This window comes from Bombus vosnesenskii, unplaced genomic scaffold, assembly GCF_011952255.1.
Source record: "Bombus vosnesenskii isolate JDL3184/JDL3185 unplaced genomic scaffold, Bvos_JDL3184-5_v1.1 scf7180000014535, whole genome shotgun sequence".
In the NCBI taxonomy this organism is placed as follows: domain Eukaryota; kingdom Metazoa; phylum Arthropoda; class Insecta; order Hymenoptera; family Apidae; genus Bombus; species Bombus vosnesenskii.
In genome coordinates this window covers 1,321,588-1,336,746 of record NW_022883506.1, presented here as the reverse complement: position 1 = coordinate 1,336,746, position 15,159 = coordinate 1,321,588, and the positions used below count along the sequence as shown (strand labels likewise).

At 39.5% G+C, this 15,159-nt stretch overlaps 1 protein-coding gene across 2 annotated transcripts in view; it reads right to left on the bottom strand.

Moving 5' to 3' along the window:
- Positions 1 to 1,144: 1,144 nt before the first annotated feature.
- Positions 1,145 to 15,159, bottom strand: part of LOC117240007 (DNA-binding protein D-ETS-4) — a 59,295-nt gene continuing 45,280 nt past the window's right edge. For both annotated transcript variants that reach the window (XM_033505831.1, XM_033505832.1), the window contains exons 2-6: positions 13,049 to 13,434; positions 12,192 to 12,874; positions 10,832 to 10,986; positions 4,778 to 4,973; positions 1,145 to 3,220 (exon numbers count right to left, since the gene is read on the bottom strand). In XM_033505831.1, coding sequence (XP_033361722.1) covers positions 2,865 to 3,220; positions 4,778 to 4,973; positions 10,832 to 10,986; positions 12,192 to 12,874; positions 13,049 to 13,434 — 1,776 coding nt within the window. In that variant the 3' untranslated portion in view covers positions 1,145 to 2,864. The remainder of the gene's footprint in view (positions 3,221 to 4,777; positions 4,974 to 10,831; positions 10,987 to 12,191; positions 12,875 to 13,048; positions 13,435 to 15,159) is intronic.

Below are 15,159 nucleotides of genomic sequence, written 5' to 3'. Positions count from 1 at the left end.
AGCAATTGTATCCTGATGACTTATACCTGGAAGCCTCGAACAGAAGAAGAAGTTCGATACTTCGCGCTGATCTAAATTCCAGAGGATCCTTATATTTGATTTTTGCAGCCCTAAAATTCTCGAATAAATCATCGTTTGATATTTAAGCCGATATTGAATGAAAGAAAAACAAAAAAAAAACGAATAAGGATAAAGAAGACATATAGAATGAATGCGATCAAAGCTCGATGATTGTCAGGAATTCTATTTTAAGTATTCAGAGCAGGTTTAAATAAATCTTAATAAGAAGTACGGTTAATTAATGATAAGTTAGCACGACGATTAACGGAATTAAATGCTATTTAGATAAAGGTTAGAAAAAGAGGAAATGGTGGAGAGAAGATATAGAGGGAAATCTCTTCGAGTAACTTAACAGACGGCTCACGTGAGCCGCTATGATATCTATACGCCTAAAGTGAAACTTACACGCTAGATCGTTCATGGAACATACAATGTTTAATATATCATAGATATATGGGACCAAAATCACCAGAACCAGCCGCGCAAACGTATCAGCTTCGAGCTATTCACGACCGCCATTTTTCTGCCGTTTCTTTGTTTTTCCTTTTTTCTCAATTTATTCCTATTTCTCTTTCCGTCTTTCGAAGAAACTCTATGCCTTCTCTTCGAGATAAGAAAGACGTGATCGCGCATCGTAGGACGAATCGATCGTGCGTCGATCGTTTCACGCCGCGCGAGTAAAATTTTCCGCACCGCTCGACGCTCGATGCTGCACGTACCTCAAAAGGACGCGTGTCAGATTGCCGGGACTTTCTTCCTTTCTTTCTCTTTAAGAACATCGAAGAAGGCACTTTTGAGTGTGTAAAGGCTCGGAAAATATGTTTAGAAAAATATGTTCTTTTTGTATATGTCTATAGTATCAAAAATATCTTTCTATCTCTCTCTATATATATAGTACAATTTTAAAAATATTTCGCATCAAAAATAATTAATCTTTTTTATACAAACGAAAAAATTCATGTTTTATAAACTAGCATTGCCTTGTGAAATATAAATGTTGTAAAGATGTTTGATAAAAAATATTCGATTCATAGCACCAAGCATATGTAATCTCAACACTATCAAAGGACTCAATAATTCCCTCTCTTTCTATTTACTCCGATTTCCTATGAAAAAGAAAAATTAAAATGGCGGGACGGATCCAGTATGAGCGAATAGTTCCGCGCGCTGGATCGTCCATAGATCGTGGATCCGTGGATAGGATACAGCTCGAGGCTTTGGCGACCGGCGCTGGTAAGCAATCGTGAGAACAGAGAGGAAAGAGGAGTTTCTTCCCTTTTCTCCAACGAAATCTCCACTGACTCGCTTCTTCCTTGTTGTTCTTCCATCCTCGAACAACAATAATGTCGGCATCACGACGTTGCACGTTCGAACCTCGTAGGACGTACCTCCGAACGAGATCTCGAACGCGTCGATCTTCTCGTCTTTCGATCGCCGCTTTAATAGTTGTAGAAATATCGCGGGTTAACGTAACGTCGCGTTTAAGTGCATCGATAACGTGCTAATGATAATACAACGGTATATAATACCGATTTAATACCACCATCAGTATGTTATAACATTAACATTATGGTTAGTACATCGCTCATAATATCGTAGTAGTATTACTGATATCTTGGGAATATAGTAATAATACTAGCAGCATTATCGTACTATGTATATCGTTATCGTTACGTTAGTAAAACGTTAATGTTAATACGAGCCATAATATACCGTTGGTGGTTAAGTGGTATCGATACGTTAACACGCGATCATCGATTACGTCGATATTATTATGAAGTTATACGTTATTTAAAATTTGATATCAGAAGAAAAAGAATTTAAAAGAAAAGTTGAAAATGAAAGATGATATTTCTACAGAAAGCGTACCAGTCGAAAGATTTGGAAACCGACTCTGCATACGTCCCGACGCCTCCGATAATCGGAACGGGGAAATTGTGGATCGTGAAACGAAGGAGTAACTTACTTTTTAAGGGGTAATCATTTATGTTACAACGAGAAAAGTCGGGGCAGAAATGAAAAAAGGGAGGTACAGAGTGGGGAAGAAAACCTGGGGCGAGGGAGAGGGAAGGAAACAGGATCGCCCAAAACGGGCGTACTTAGTGGTACCCACCCGTGGCACGACGTTATCCTTGGAAGGATAATACACCGGACACGGTGGATCGTATTTTTTTTATCTTTGACCTCCGTACTGATTCTTCACTCTTTTACTTTTTCTTTATCTTCTCATTTTTTTTTGTTCAAAAAATCAACCACACCGAACAGACACGCACGCAACGAGAGAAACAGGCACGCACACCATCGTTCGTCTTTGCGACGAGCCCTATGAGGAAAGATTGCACGCAGAAAGAGTCGGAAGCCCTTCGTCGTAACTCCCTTTGAAAACGAACGCCAGCTTCAAGGTATTCAGCCTAGACGACCTTGAATCTCGAACCGACGAGAAGGTGTTAAACTCTTTGCGCTCGTTCGATAAACCATCGATAACTAGAATAATTCGATCGTCCACAATGTCAACAAATTTATCGCCGATGTATATGTTCTGACCATATGATATAATATTCTAATAATAAACGAGAATCGACGAGTAATTACGACAAAGATAGGCGACGCTATTCATCGATGTTACCCCGACACGTATCGCGTTTACAATAAATAATATTATAAATCGTACGATCGAACGAGATCAAGACTCGACTCGTTCATTCGTCACGTGTTTCGCCGGGAATAAATATGAAACATTTTTGAAAGACGTCGAGGTAACACGTTCGATGTCCGTGAGCGCAAAGACTTAACGGAACCGGGATTTACAGACAGTAAGGATGGCAGAACTGATAGACCAGCCTCTGGCTACGTTCCGTCTTCTTCATGATCCCTTTCTTGTAGTACTGTCTGATGCTACGGCTAAGCTTGTCGTAGTTCATGGCCGGCCGATTCTTTCGTTTGCCCCAGAGTCTGGCCACGCGAACCGAGTCCTCGATCTTAAACACGCCCTTGCCACGGTCTAGCCAACGTATACAGGAACCGTGAATGCCAGGGCTTTGCAGCAGCTCCTTCAGGAACTGCCAGAGGTGAATGTGCGAGCCACCGTTACGCATTTTACCACCGCCGCCGCCGCCGCCACCACCCGTTCCTGCTTGCGAACCGCAGTCCTCGTCCTCGTCTGCAAAAAGAAACGGCGTCCAGCCAAAACGCCTCGGTTTTGTGAATCATCTAGGACTTTCCCGGATGTGCTTCGTGCGGTGATAGTGTCCTGGCGATTAAAAGTTTGAGGATTTTCTTTTGGCGTGCTTCTACCGAGCAGTGTGATGATTAAGTATATGTAGCTTGATATTCTTGGTAATCGCTGCGATGGTTGACCAGCTTTATTTTTTGTTATTTGGTTATTGGATAGGTATACGGTTATGAGTTATGGGTATGTTCTTTTGAACTCGTTCTTGCTGTTAGCTGATTGATAAGTATACCGAGTGTTCGTTATAACGGTATGCACGATATTTTAGATAATGTAGCGAAGGAGGAAACATGGTAGAAGGACAACCATTTCGTTGTGTCTTTGGGCATGCTCATTTTTAGAATTATTCTAGATATTAAGTGTGCGCGTTTGTCATTATAATCATCTTTCTAAGTTCTTGTTTACATAATTTATTGCTAGATTAAAAACTGGAATGAAAGCTTTGGCAGTATCTAATTTGCAAAGTGAATTCTTTCGTTGACTAAATACGTAGATATATTTATTAAGTTCATGCGTTAGGTATTTGGTTAGTGGGTACATATACACATATACATATAACACGAAGTTATTTCTGATTAGAATATTAATATTTACGGACAATTATAGCTCGTAACTGGATGAGGTTCAGTGATAAGATACAGTGATAAGGATGCTTAATCTATTATAATGATATAGTTAATAAGTGTGCAAAGTACGTTGCGATAAAAGATTATAGTGTTCAGCCGGTGAATAGAAACCATTTACTTTTACAATTACCATATTAATATTTACTTCGAATTCTAACTATGTCTTCGGGTTATTATAGTCTAAGGTAATTTATTAATCACATCGATGCAAGCTATCTCTACTGTGATGGTAATTTAACGTATTGATATGTTGTGTTTGTGGTGTATAGTTAATAAATGGTTATGACAGAATGCATAATTATGGAGTGTATATAATTAATCATAATCAGACATCCTGATTTCTTGTAGTAAGCTAAGATGTTTAGAATATTAAAGTTAGTTTACTGCCATAGCCGTTACTTTTTTAAACGTTAGCGGAGTTAATTAATCTGGACATATATATATATAGTTATAAAGATGGAAATTTTTACGTTAAAAACTGCAGAGCACATTATGTAGAGAATAGTAGAGCATCATATGTGAGTATTATAATTTTAATGAGTATGTTTAAGCAGCGAAACGATTCCATCGTTTGAGAAGTTCTATAGTCGTCGCGTGTTTGCAAATGAGATTTTTGTATATTATTATTCACGAATCTCACTATCTTTAGCACGAATGGAAACTAAGTTCTAGAGATATCCAAACCCTTTGCCTTGCGGTTTCTTTTTTGGTTATTATATAATATCATTGACTAAATCCTGTTACAAATAAAATCCTTTTTCGTTAGATTGGAGCTGACATTGTAAGACAAAAGAGGTTAAAGTAATCTTGACATATTAAAAGCAGTTATAAAATACTAGACAACGTTTAATGATTGACATACCATCGGAGAAATCTCCGCTGCAAGTGGAGCCCTTAACACTAGCTGGAGTTGTATTCGTAATAGGGGATGAGGTGTTATTGTTACTGTTAGATATTTGCACAACTGGGGGAACCCAGGAAGCTGCTAATGTGTTACGTGGAGATTCTTCGACTGTTGCTTTCCAAATTTCTAGTTGCGCATGAAGAATGCTTCCACACTGAAACAAAAGAAGCCAAAAGATTGTATAAAAAAAGTTAAATAATTATTTAATCAAAGAAGTATATTATCCATCTAATCAATCATATTTCTCAAATAGAAATTTTTACTGTTTGACAGGAGCAATTTTCTGGAACTAAACTGTAAAAACATTGTTGTTTAACAAAAACAAAACAACATTGTTAAAACAAAAATTGTTTTCGTTATGTTATGTTTAAAAACATACATAGAAAATGTTCGACAAAAAGATTATCCCACGTTTTCCATCATTTAAAACGAATTGTTCATAGAAATTTCATTACCCACGTTATAACTCATCCGAGAATTTTCCCGTCGAATCACTCGTAAGAGTCGTTTTCTCTCGCATTCTGAAAAAAATCGCGTTATCTCTAATGGCTCCATATGGAGCCCATTTGCATGAATACCTGTCTCTCGGTACGGTAAGGTGTTCCAAGAATGTACTTTTAGCGGTTGCCATTTGGCAACGGCAGGAACGAACGGGAGAAAAAGAAGGAACGATGGGAAGAGGAGAAGTCAAGAAGAGCCGAGTAGATAAATTTATCATAGCCGAAGATTAATAGCGGCTTGCACAAATTCTATAGTAATGTAAAACAATTAAGCTTCACGGTAACCGTATGCACCTAAAGCACCTGGTGGATGAACAGAAATGCAAATTGAAGGCAGTCGATAAAAGTTGCTAAAAAGAATTGGAGTATCCGATGATAACTGTAAATTCACGAGTGAATACTTTTGAAGATGCGACAGATCGTAATTAAAAGGATTTATGAGATTACCATGTACAGTAGAACCGCTAACAGACATACAGGAGAAGAAGAAAGCAATTCTTTCATCAATCAAATGTATAATATACTGATTATGGTAATTAAAATTCGGAATAATTTTTTATTCTTTGCGTTCAATTACGTTTAAGCATGTTAGAGATTTTTAAGTACACACGGGATTCTTTTCTTCGGTGACTCTATAAAAGTTCGATATCATTCAAATAATAATCGTACTTGTAACAGTAAACCGAAAAAAGAAATTGCAAGAACATGATCCCTAACACATGTACGAAACGATCTATTAAACGGACTCGATACGCGTTTCGATACTTAATTAAACAGCAGTAACGTATCTCTTCGACCCGGTTTCAAGGTTCCACCGGAAACCTTAAACTTCACGTACGCGCTGTTGAACCCGCCGCTACCTTATCAAGGTCGACCAGCAACGTTCCGTAAAGTTGCACGTCCACGCAGCAGCATTCCTTTCTTAATTAACCAACCTAACCCAAGACCATCCAAAACGAGGTAGTACGTTCGAAAGAGCGATAACCAACTAATAGTTATCTGCTAATCAACTAGCAATGAACTTTAACAACGAAGAAATCGTAAATAACAGAAGACAAGAAAGAAGAAGAAGAAGAAGAGAAAGAAGAAGAGTTTGGAGTGGGAGGTTGGAATACGTAAGCGTTAGAATTCCTGCGACGCGACGATGTCGTTGAGCCGCAAGAGAAGAGAAAGCGGCTCCGCTGAGACGCAATAGGCAGTCGAGCGAGCCAGGCAAAAGAGCCAGGCATTCAGCCAGCCGTTGACCCACTTTTCGTTCGTTTCTGCTGACCAAATAGCGCGTCCTATAGACGTACACGCGCGATCACCAGTCCTGTTGCTCGACTCGCTGGAAGCTGGAACATAGGATCCCACGAGGGGAATCACGGGGATATTCAACGCACCTGGATGCATTTATGTGCTGCGAGGACCGTGCACACGGTGACTATGTGTCACGCATACTGTAGGGACTCTATGCGCGACGTCAACGGACCTCTACCATTTAGAGATGGCGACGGCGATAGGTTGCGTGCGTCGAAGTCGTTGCACTTTGGGCAATAGAATGACGCGTTGGAACGGTTGCACTTGAGGTAGTTGGATGAAATATGGAATTCGAATAAGTTTGGGGTTGTTTTTAGGGTGATTCTTTGGATCTCTTAAAAGTTTGTAATTTGAATCAGAATTAAAAACATAGCGTGTCAGTGCAGGTATTGAGAGTAGTATTTGAGGGTTGTGTGTTCTTATGGCACCGTATCATGTTCAGTAAGGTTTTAAATTTGCGATTTTATCATCGATTAAGTAACTTTATTTCCATACTTCTTTTAAATGTCTACTTAGAGTCATTAGAATAATTCGTGCTGGTGAAAGACATATTTCTTTCGTTAGGAATTTTTAAGAAGTACATGAGACACGAAAATAGTAAAGTAATACCACATGATCGTTTCTGATCGCTAAACTACGGATGAACTCATCCATTGGAACATCAGAGCTAGTCAGAGAAAGGCAGGAAACACTAAGAGAGGGAGGAAGAGGGGACTGGATAAATTACATATTCGTTAAATGCAAATGCTCGTTGGTAATAGAGTGGTCGCAGATTTTTAAATCGGTTAGAACTATGTTACGTGGTCTGGCCAGAGGCTCGAATGGCGCACGCGAGCTGGCTCTGTGTAATTTTCAAGCAGTGAGATCGCGACGCGAGCAATGGGAACTCGGCACGATGTTCGATTCACGAAACGTTCGAAGAATCGAATTCTCAGCGGTCGATTATACATACCAGGCCGGGCTCGCACGCCGAACGAATATCCATAACGAATGCGGAATATTACGTTAATAACTTCTTCAGGATTCGCTGCGGCGCCGTATGAATTATTTAACCCGCGGGAATCGCGTTCAATTTCAGGTCAAAGGTAAAACAGTTTGCTTGCCAACCCACCATCTTCTTACTCTAGCCGCATCGCAAACCATAATGGACGAACAATGAGCGGCCACGCTACCGCGTGAAGATCATTATCGAAGAATTCGTGCGAGCACACTTTGATCGAAGCAGGGTGTGAAATTTCTGCCTGTAACGGTGCGTGACTGGATAAGAAAGCACTTTTGTACGAAAGGAGTTGAAGAGTTATACGATGAAAGAAAGATTGTAAGAGTGCACACGCTACTTGACAATATATCTACTAGCTCTATATATTAGATTATTGGCTCTCGTATGTCAGATAAATATTAAAAATTTTCTGTTAGCATCTGATTAATAGCGATTTTCATATCGAGACCAAAGGGTACGCAACCGACGAAAGAATTCACGAAATTAGGAATAGTACATGACCGTGAGTTCGATCATGATTCTATGTTAAGAAGTCAGCGGTGGATGCCGTACGGTACAATTATCCAATTACAAGATATAAAGCTGAATCCATTATGCATGACTACTTCTATCTCCCTCTGCTAATGCAGGTATATCCAGTCTGCCCGCTATTAATTTCCATTGCGTTCTCGAGATATGATTTTAAGAGACAGGAGGGCTGCCGACGTATCGAGATCACCGGTTTCCGTGCTACGAGTCAGAACGTTAACCTTCGTTCACTCTGCGAAATTACGCTACGTCTCATCGCGGATCGTGATCATCATCGAGTTCAGCTTCGGACACTCGTTCGAGACGTTAACCGGGAGTTATTGCCCCCTTTCGTTTATCTAAGGACACCGTTAGCGAAGCGTGACATTTTTTAAAATCATTCATATCCAATAATATACAGAACGTTCTACGTACATGTCTAATGAATATTCTGTCTCCTCGAAATCATAAAACATGACTAGATGGTAACATACTATCTGAAAGGACATATCACGTGAACGTGACAACTCAAGCAATAATCAGTAAATCAAGACGAAGACATTTTACATTCATGTTAACAGGAGTTAATTTGTCTTCATCGTGGTTATTTAAGTGGTGCTAGTTGAAAACTGACCAGACATAAATCCGCATCTATATACCTATAGAACCACGCTAAACAAGAAAACGAGATTACGTATTATTCTTCGTCAAGATAGGAAAATAAAGCAGGAAACTTTCTCATAAAATTTCATATACACTACGAAAATACAAATATAGTTTCTTTCTCCCTTTTTGAAAAATTTCTTTATAGTAGACACTTTTTAAATTCGTGGTCGATCTTGCTAACACTCTCCTAGACAAAAAATCGCGAAGTTCAACTATTTTAATTCGTACGTCAAGTCGGAGAATTCTCGCTTTAAGGCTCGTCGACTCTACTCAATAACGGTCTATCGAGCTGAGTACAGAAATCTGCAATCTGTGTGATGCTAAAAGCACGTATTCCAGCGACGTACAAAAGGTGTATCTGGAGAATTCTGGTTCCGTTAAGCGGCACAAACCGTATTATTACGCCAGTTGCTTACTCATACCGTCGCGTCGCGCCGTTCCTTCTAGCCCGTCCAGCATGGATTACGAGGAAAAAACGTGGACGCACATCGATTCCCAGGAAATTCACTTTCACCGGACCTTGTCCATGAGTGTTTCTCGAGTGACTCGCGCCATTAGTTTCTTCATCGAATGTGGTCAGGTCAGACTTTTTATTTCGTTATGTTTCCCTGCTTTTCGCAGCGAGAACCACCAAACCGCAATATTGTGCGTACAAAATGGTGTTCGATAAAACGTAGTTTCGTATATTAGCTTCCACGAGCGTGTATCGGAATTTTTGGGCACTTTCTGTCGAACATTGGAAATGCTTTATTCGTATAAAAGTGGTTCTTTGTAGCAATGTAGTTGAAGAATTTTTTATGTATCCATCGGGGAAGCTATCTGGTTATGGATTTGACGACTTTTTGAAACTACTTTTACATTTTTACCTTGATTGATTGGAATTTGTGTGATATTAAACAGCATTGTTTTTGAAAGCGTACACACTTTCTGTACATTTAAAACACTTTGCTGCATTTGATTTAGTAAGTTAAGTTAAGTTAAATTGTATTAGTAGCATTTAAAATAACATAACCACGTGTATTGTCTGCTAAAAAGAAATTCCGACAGCGATAACGCCAGAAATGAAATCCGTTGTAAATTCTTGGACCGACACTAGATAACCTTTTTTTAAAAATATCGACGCAAACGACATTGTCGACAGATAACGAACGAGAATATTGCCTATGCGTAGCAATCGTAATTCATTGAAGCATTTCGCTATCGAGATTATGTGTTTTTCTTTTTAATTATAAACAAGTATTCTTTAGTCATTCTAGTAAACCGATAAAAGAATTCAGAAACGATTAAAAGAACGAATGGTTTATTAATTGAAATGTTACGTCATATTTTAAACTTGTTACATTATTATTTTGTACGTTGTGCAACTAGGATGCAATTAAAGATAAAACGATCGCTCATTCAATTTCTAAGGAAACAAAAGATATTTCGATGCTGGATTTATCATAATTTTATTCTGAATCGAAATGAATTTTTCCTCTTAATAAATATAATTTCCTTTTGAAGAAACACCAGAAAATCTTTCAAATCAAATTTTCCAATCCAAATTTTCCAATAATCTCCAATTACATTAATCGATATCTTTGGGATAGATGAACGAACTGTTTTCAAAACGAAACTCAAATTAATACTTTCATGGGAGTCGCTAATAACCAATTCTAGTAATTGACGCAATTATATGTAACCAGTGGGTAACAACGATGGAACTTCCTCATCTGCCGGCACGATTCTCTTATTCAACTCCTGAACGTCACCAGCAGGATGACGCGCGTTTATCGTTGCCGGCAATCACCGACCATGACGTTCAACCAAACATTTTGCACCGGCAATTTATCGAAACACCACGAAATTCCATTGACTAATTGCTTCGTTAAAACGGTCTGCGAATAATCATCGTTGGTTGCTGTCTCAAGAACGGCATTGCGTAACGGTACCCGTTGAAAGTGCGACTTATGCACTGGCCGATTTAAAAGCAGACGAGTCGGCGAACGACAGAACCAGCAGAACCGTAATCAATCTTTCGTAAGATTATTCTCGACTTACCTGAGGGGCACGCTGACAGAATTCCTCTTCCGTCAGGGAAGCTAACGTAGCACCGTCCACGTTGAAGCTCTCCAGTGGCACCGAGGGCAATTGCAGCTGCCTTCTGGCCCACTGGATCCAGGCTGCTACGTCCGCAGCACTCCAGCGTCGTGGCTCTGCAATTATTCCAATTGTTTCCAATAATTATCGATGCACATTCATTATTAGATATTATTTCGATATTAAACTTTTTACTTCGTCACACTGTTAATTTATTTGCGAAGAGGAAAACACGTTTGACGAAGCATAATAATTACGGCGCTAGGCTTGACTAATATAAATAGTGCAAAATAAATAAATTTCGTTTTCATTAGTTTCAAACAATACAATTTTCCATGTATTTTTGTTCTCTTTAGTTTCCAATTCCATGTTATAGTTTTACTACTCGAAACGTCGACATAGATTTTATTTACGTACTCGATACAATACACTTTTGTCATACTTACGACATCTATTGTCACTTCTATTCGACACTTATGCCATTGCGTACACTCATTTCTCATATAGTCGAGACAACTTTTAGCTTTGGAATACACGTATCGAAGTTTCACGACACGCGATCGATACAGTTACTTTCGATTTCACTACCGAACTTTCTACGTTCCATCGCGAAGCTCATTCTATTTCGCCGATCTACCTCGCGAACTCTTGTTCGTTGGTTGCAAACGAAATTACGGTCATTCGCACTAAAATCGTGTCATCCCATTGCAACGCGATCACAGGTATCGAAAATTTTTCAATTAGTTAGAAAAGGTGCGGAAGAACCGTAGATGACCTTGAGTGAAGCCCTCAAAATTTCGTAACCGTGAAAGCACGGTGTGACTCTGTAACTTATTCCGAGCATGACATCATGCGACCAACTAATAGTCGAACCGGTCGCTCCTACGTTCACGAAGATAACGTCGAACGTTTGCCCGCGGCAAGGTAGCAAGAAGGTCTGAGTCTAATGGACGCTCACGCATCTTCTTATTGCTTATCGAGGTTACATCTATCCGTGGTTCACTTATTCATTACGTTGCGTTAGTTCGCGATGATAATTTTTCGACTCTGTTTTGTTGGAAGTATGTTCTAATAATGCCATTTAATAAGGCATAGGTCTTGCGCAATTTAATAATTATACGAAGAAGAATCATGTTACAAAGAATTAAAAACAGAAGTTCAGAAGTCATAATCCGAGTCAGCTATCGCCACATACTTCATATTTTATCTTTTAATATTCAAAGAACGTGACCAGTCATTATGTAACAACGAAGTATCGTGTACTGTATGCAGACACGTAAATTTTTTGAATATTAATTGATTAATCAAAGAAATCACTCACCGGGATGAATACCAAGAGCCACGCAGGTATTGTCGAAGTCCTTCTGGAGCTGCTGGATGGCCAGACTGAGGACAGGTTCGATCTGTTCTCTGGTCAGATCACCGACACATTCGCCGGCTTCCATGTCTTCCACGAACCCTGTCCCGACGCTACCCAGATCCACGGGTCTCAAATTGTACTTTCTTTGAAAGCTGGTATCCCTCAAAACCTCTCTGAGCAACTGATGATCGCTCTTTTGTCCGTCCTTGAACAGCTCCTCCTCCTTTTGCAGAGGATTTCGGACCTCGTCCTGTATTCTCTCAAGTTTCAGAACATTTGTTCTCGCGACATCCGCGAAATCCTTTCTGGTACCTTTAAACAGCAAGTTTCTCAAAGGAGAACTGTTCTCGAGTTCCACAGGATCTGGCGAGGAAGAAGTACTCGATGAGGAGGACGACAACGAGGAGGAGGAATTGCTGGTGTTGCCACTGGCACTGCTATTGCTGTTGCTACAGCTGGATCGAGGCTCTTCCTTGAACAGGATTTCCTTCAGCAACGGGTGTCCTTGCACTGCGGTATCCTCTTTCTTCGCGAAGAAGTCCGCGTCAAGGCTGTTGTAAATATCCTCCTCTGTCCTGGGTGGTGTACACGGCACTGTACAGTCAGTAGAATCCTCCCGGTAGCCTAGACTCTCGGCTAGGAGTCTGAAATTAGGATTGTGGAGACCGTTTGTTAATATGATATACGATTCAAATTGCAACTTCAACTTGCAACTGCAACTTTAAGACAAATTAGTATTTTATCGAAAAATGTCAAAATAAAGTTTCGTAAATTCGTTTAACTTAAAAAACTAATAAAATAGACAGAACATGATTTACCTGGACTCCTGCAAAATAGCAAGAAGATCGAGGCTCTTTTCTCTCTTAACCGGCTGCTTCGCGGGAGGTTCTGGACTGGTTGGATAGAATTGAGCACTCTGAGGACTCCTAGGCACGTAGTATGGACTCGTCGGGTATCCTGGTGAACCTTCATGCGAGTAGTTAGGGGACAGTTCACCACCAGCACCGGGGTAAGGTGAACTCGAGTAAGCGGTCGGCGAACTGGGGCGAGGCGATTGTGCTTCCTGTTTGATTTGCGTTGCTTTCAGTGTACTCTGCGTGTTCGTAGCGGCATAATCGTCCGACAGAAGGGACAAATCGAACTGGAATGTACTGTAATCGAACGACGGCGAATAGCCGGCTGCAGTAGGTACTGTCTGTGGCATCTGAAACAAACATTTTATGATAGATTTTACGAGTTTTACGTTTGTAGAAGAATTTGTTGCGAAGGATGTTCTATATTTTTTGCAAGATGACCTTCTGTATTTTCGAATTTTGTTGAATGTGGCAATTGAAATTAAATTAATAAAATACAATACCTATGCATTCCTATATCATTATAATGCACGTATGCATAAGAAAGAGGCAGGAGAATATAATTCAATACTATATATCGAATGATCAATAACTTTAATGATTTGACGAGAAGAAAACGAACTGTACAGAAACTCAACGGAGGTTATAATGTTTTTATTTTCCACCCCCGACGACTCACGATTTATTTCGGCGCATACAAGTGAAAAAAAAAATCTAGTCGAAATGTTACACTTTCTTCGAGAGTACAACGACGGACCAAGGGTCCATTTATCTTTCCGCGTGTTTATTGCCCGTCCCGTGCTTAAACTCGTGTCAGTTTGTTACGCTTCGTAAGTCACTTATGGCTTAAGGCGATCTTCCTACTCATCTCTGAAACTTGCGAACCGGCCGAGGTCGCGATATCGTTCTGTCAACTGTCTAATTCGAACGTTAACGTCATGATCATTTCGATATGAACGTGTAATTGCGCTCACAAGCACTTTATCTCTCGTCTTTCACTGGAAATTTTCATACTGCTTTGAGAAAATTGATAAACAGAAATTTTACACTGTGTAAGCGTAATCGGAATTTGATTATACATAATTTTATTTTACAAGAAATTATAGTCGACTATTGTTTCATTTTGATCTGTAAATTAAGAATCAATAATCGCTATATATACATAGACTGTTTGGTATCAGTATGAAGGTATAGTGACGTAATAAACTAATACAGTGGTAAGCGAGTAAAATTAGACTTGAAAGAGTACCGAAGAATATAGTACTGAAATGAGTAAACAACAGTAAAATGAGAACAAGTAAAACAAAATTTTAAGAAATCTAGACATATGATATAAAAGCTTCTAAGTTACATGAAGTTGCATAAGATTAAATTCAATGTATCTTGCGATAAAAACGAGCGTTATAGATACAGAATGCACAATAACATTAAATTAACCTACTAGCGAGTGCTGGAAAAATCATTTTCATAAATGATATGAGACTCTTGGTATATTTTATAAATACTTTTTAATTATTTATAATTATGCACGCTACGTCTTACAGCGTCATTAATTCAGCGAAATATACAATAAAAATTTCTCTTCATCATTGGTGAAAGGTAGAGCACGCGGTAATTAAAACTTCATTCGGTACGTGTTCACGGGATCAAAGGATTCGATAGGATCAGTCGCAGGATATTGTGGCGTGAAAATAGCGCGGCTTTGCTATCTGGTCTCGCGATCCTCGCTGTAATAATAAATATCTGCCTTGGTTTCCTTGTAAATAATCGTTAACGACTCGCTATTATCTCGAGTCTAGGGTCGAAAGAAAGGTAAAAAATAAAGGTAAAAGTGGGCGAGTAAAGGAAGTCCTAGTGGTTTGAGCCGAAACGAAACGAAACACTTTCCCCGACGTGGTATGCCTGTGCACCTTAAGGGCCCATTTATCTTTCCGTGTGTTTATTGCCCGTCGTGTGTTTGACCTCGCATCAGTTTGTTACGCTTTGTAAGCCCATTACAACGTTCCCAGTGCATCTTCCCTACGCTCAGGCGGGGTCGCGTCTGACATTTTGACGTAGTGCCCCGCAAAGGTCGA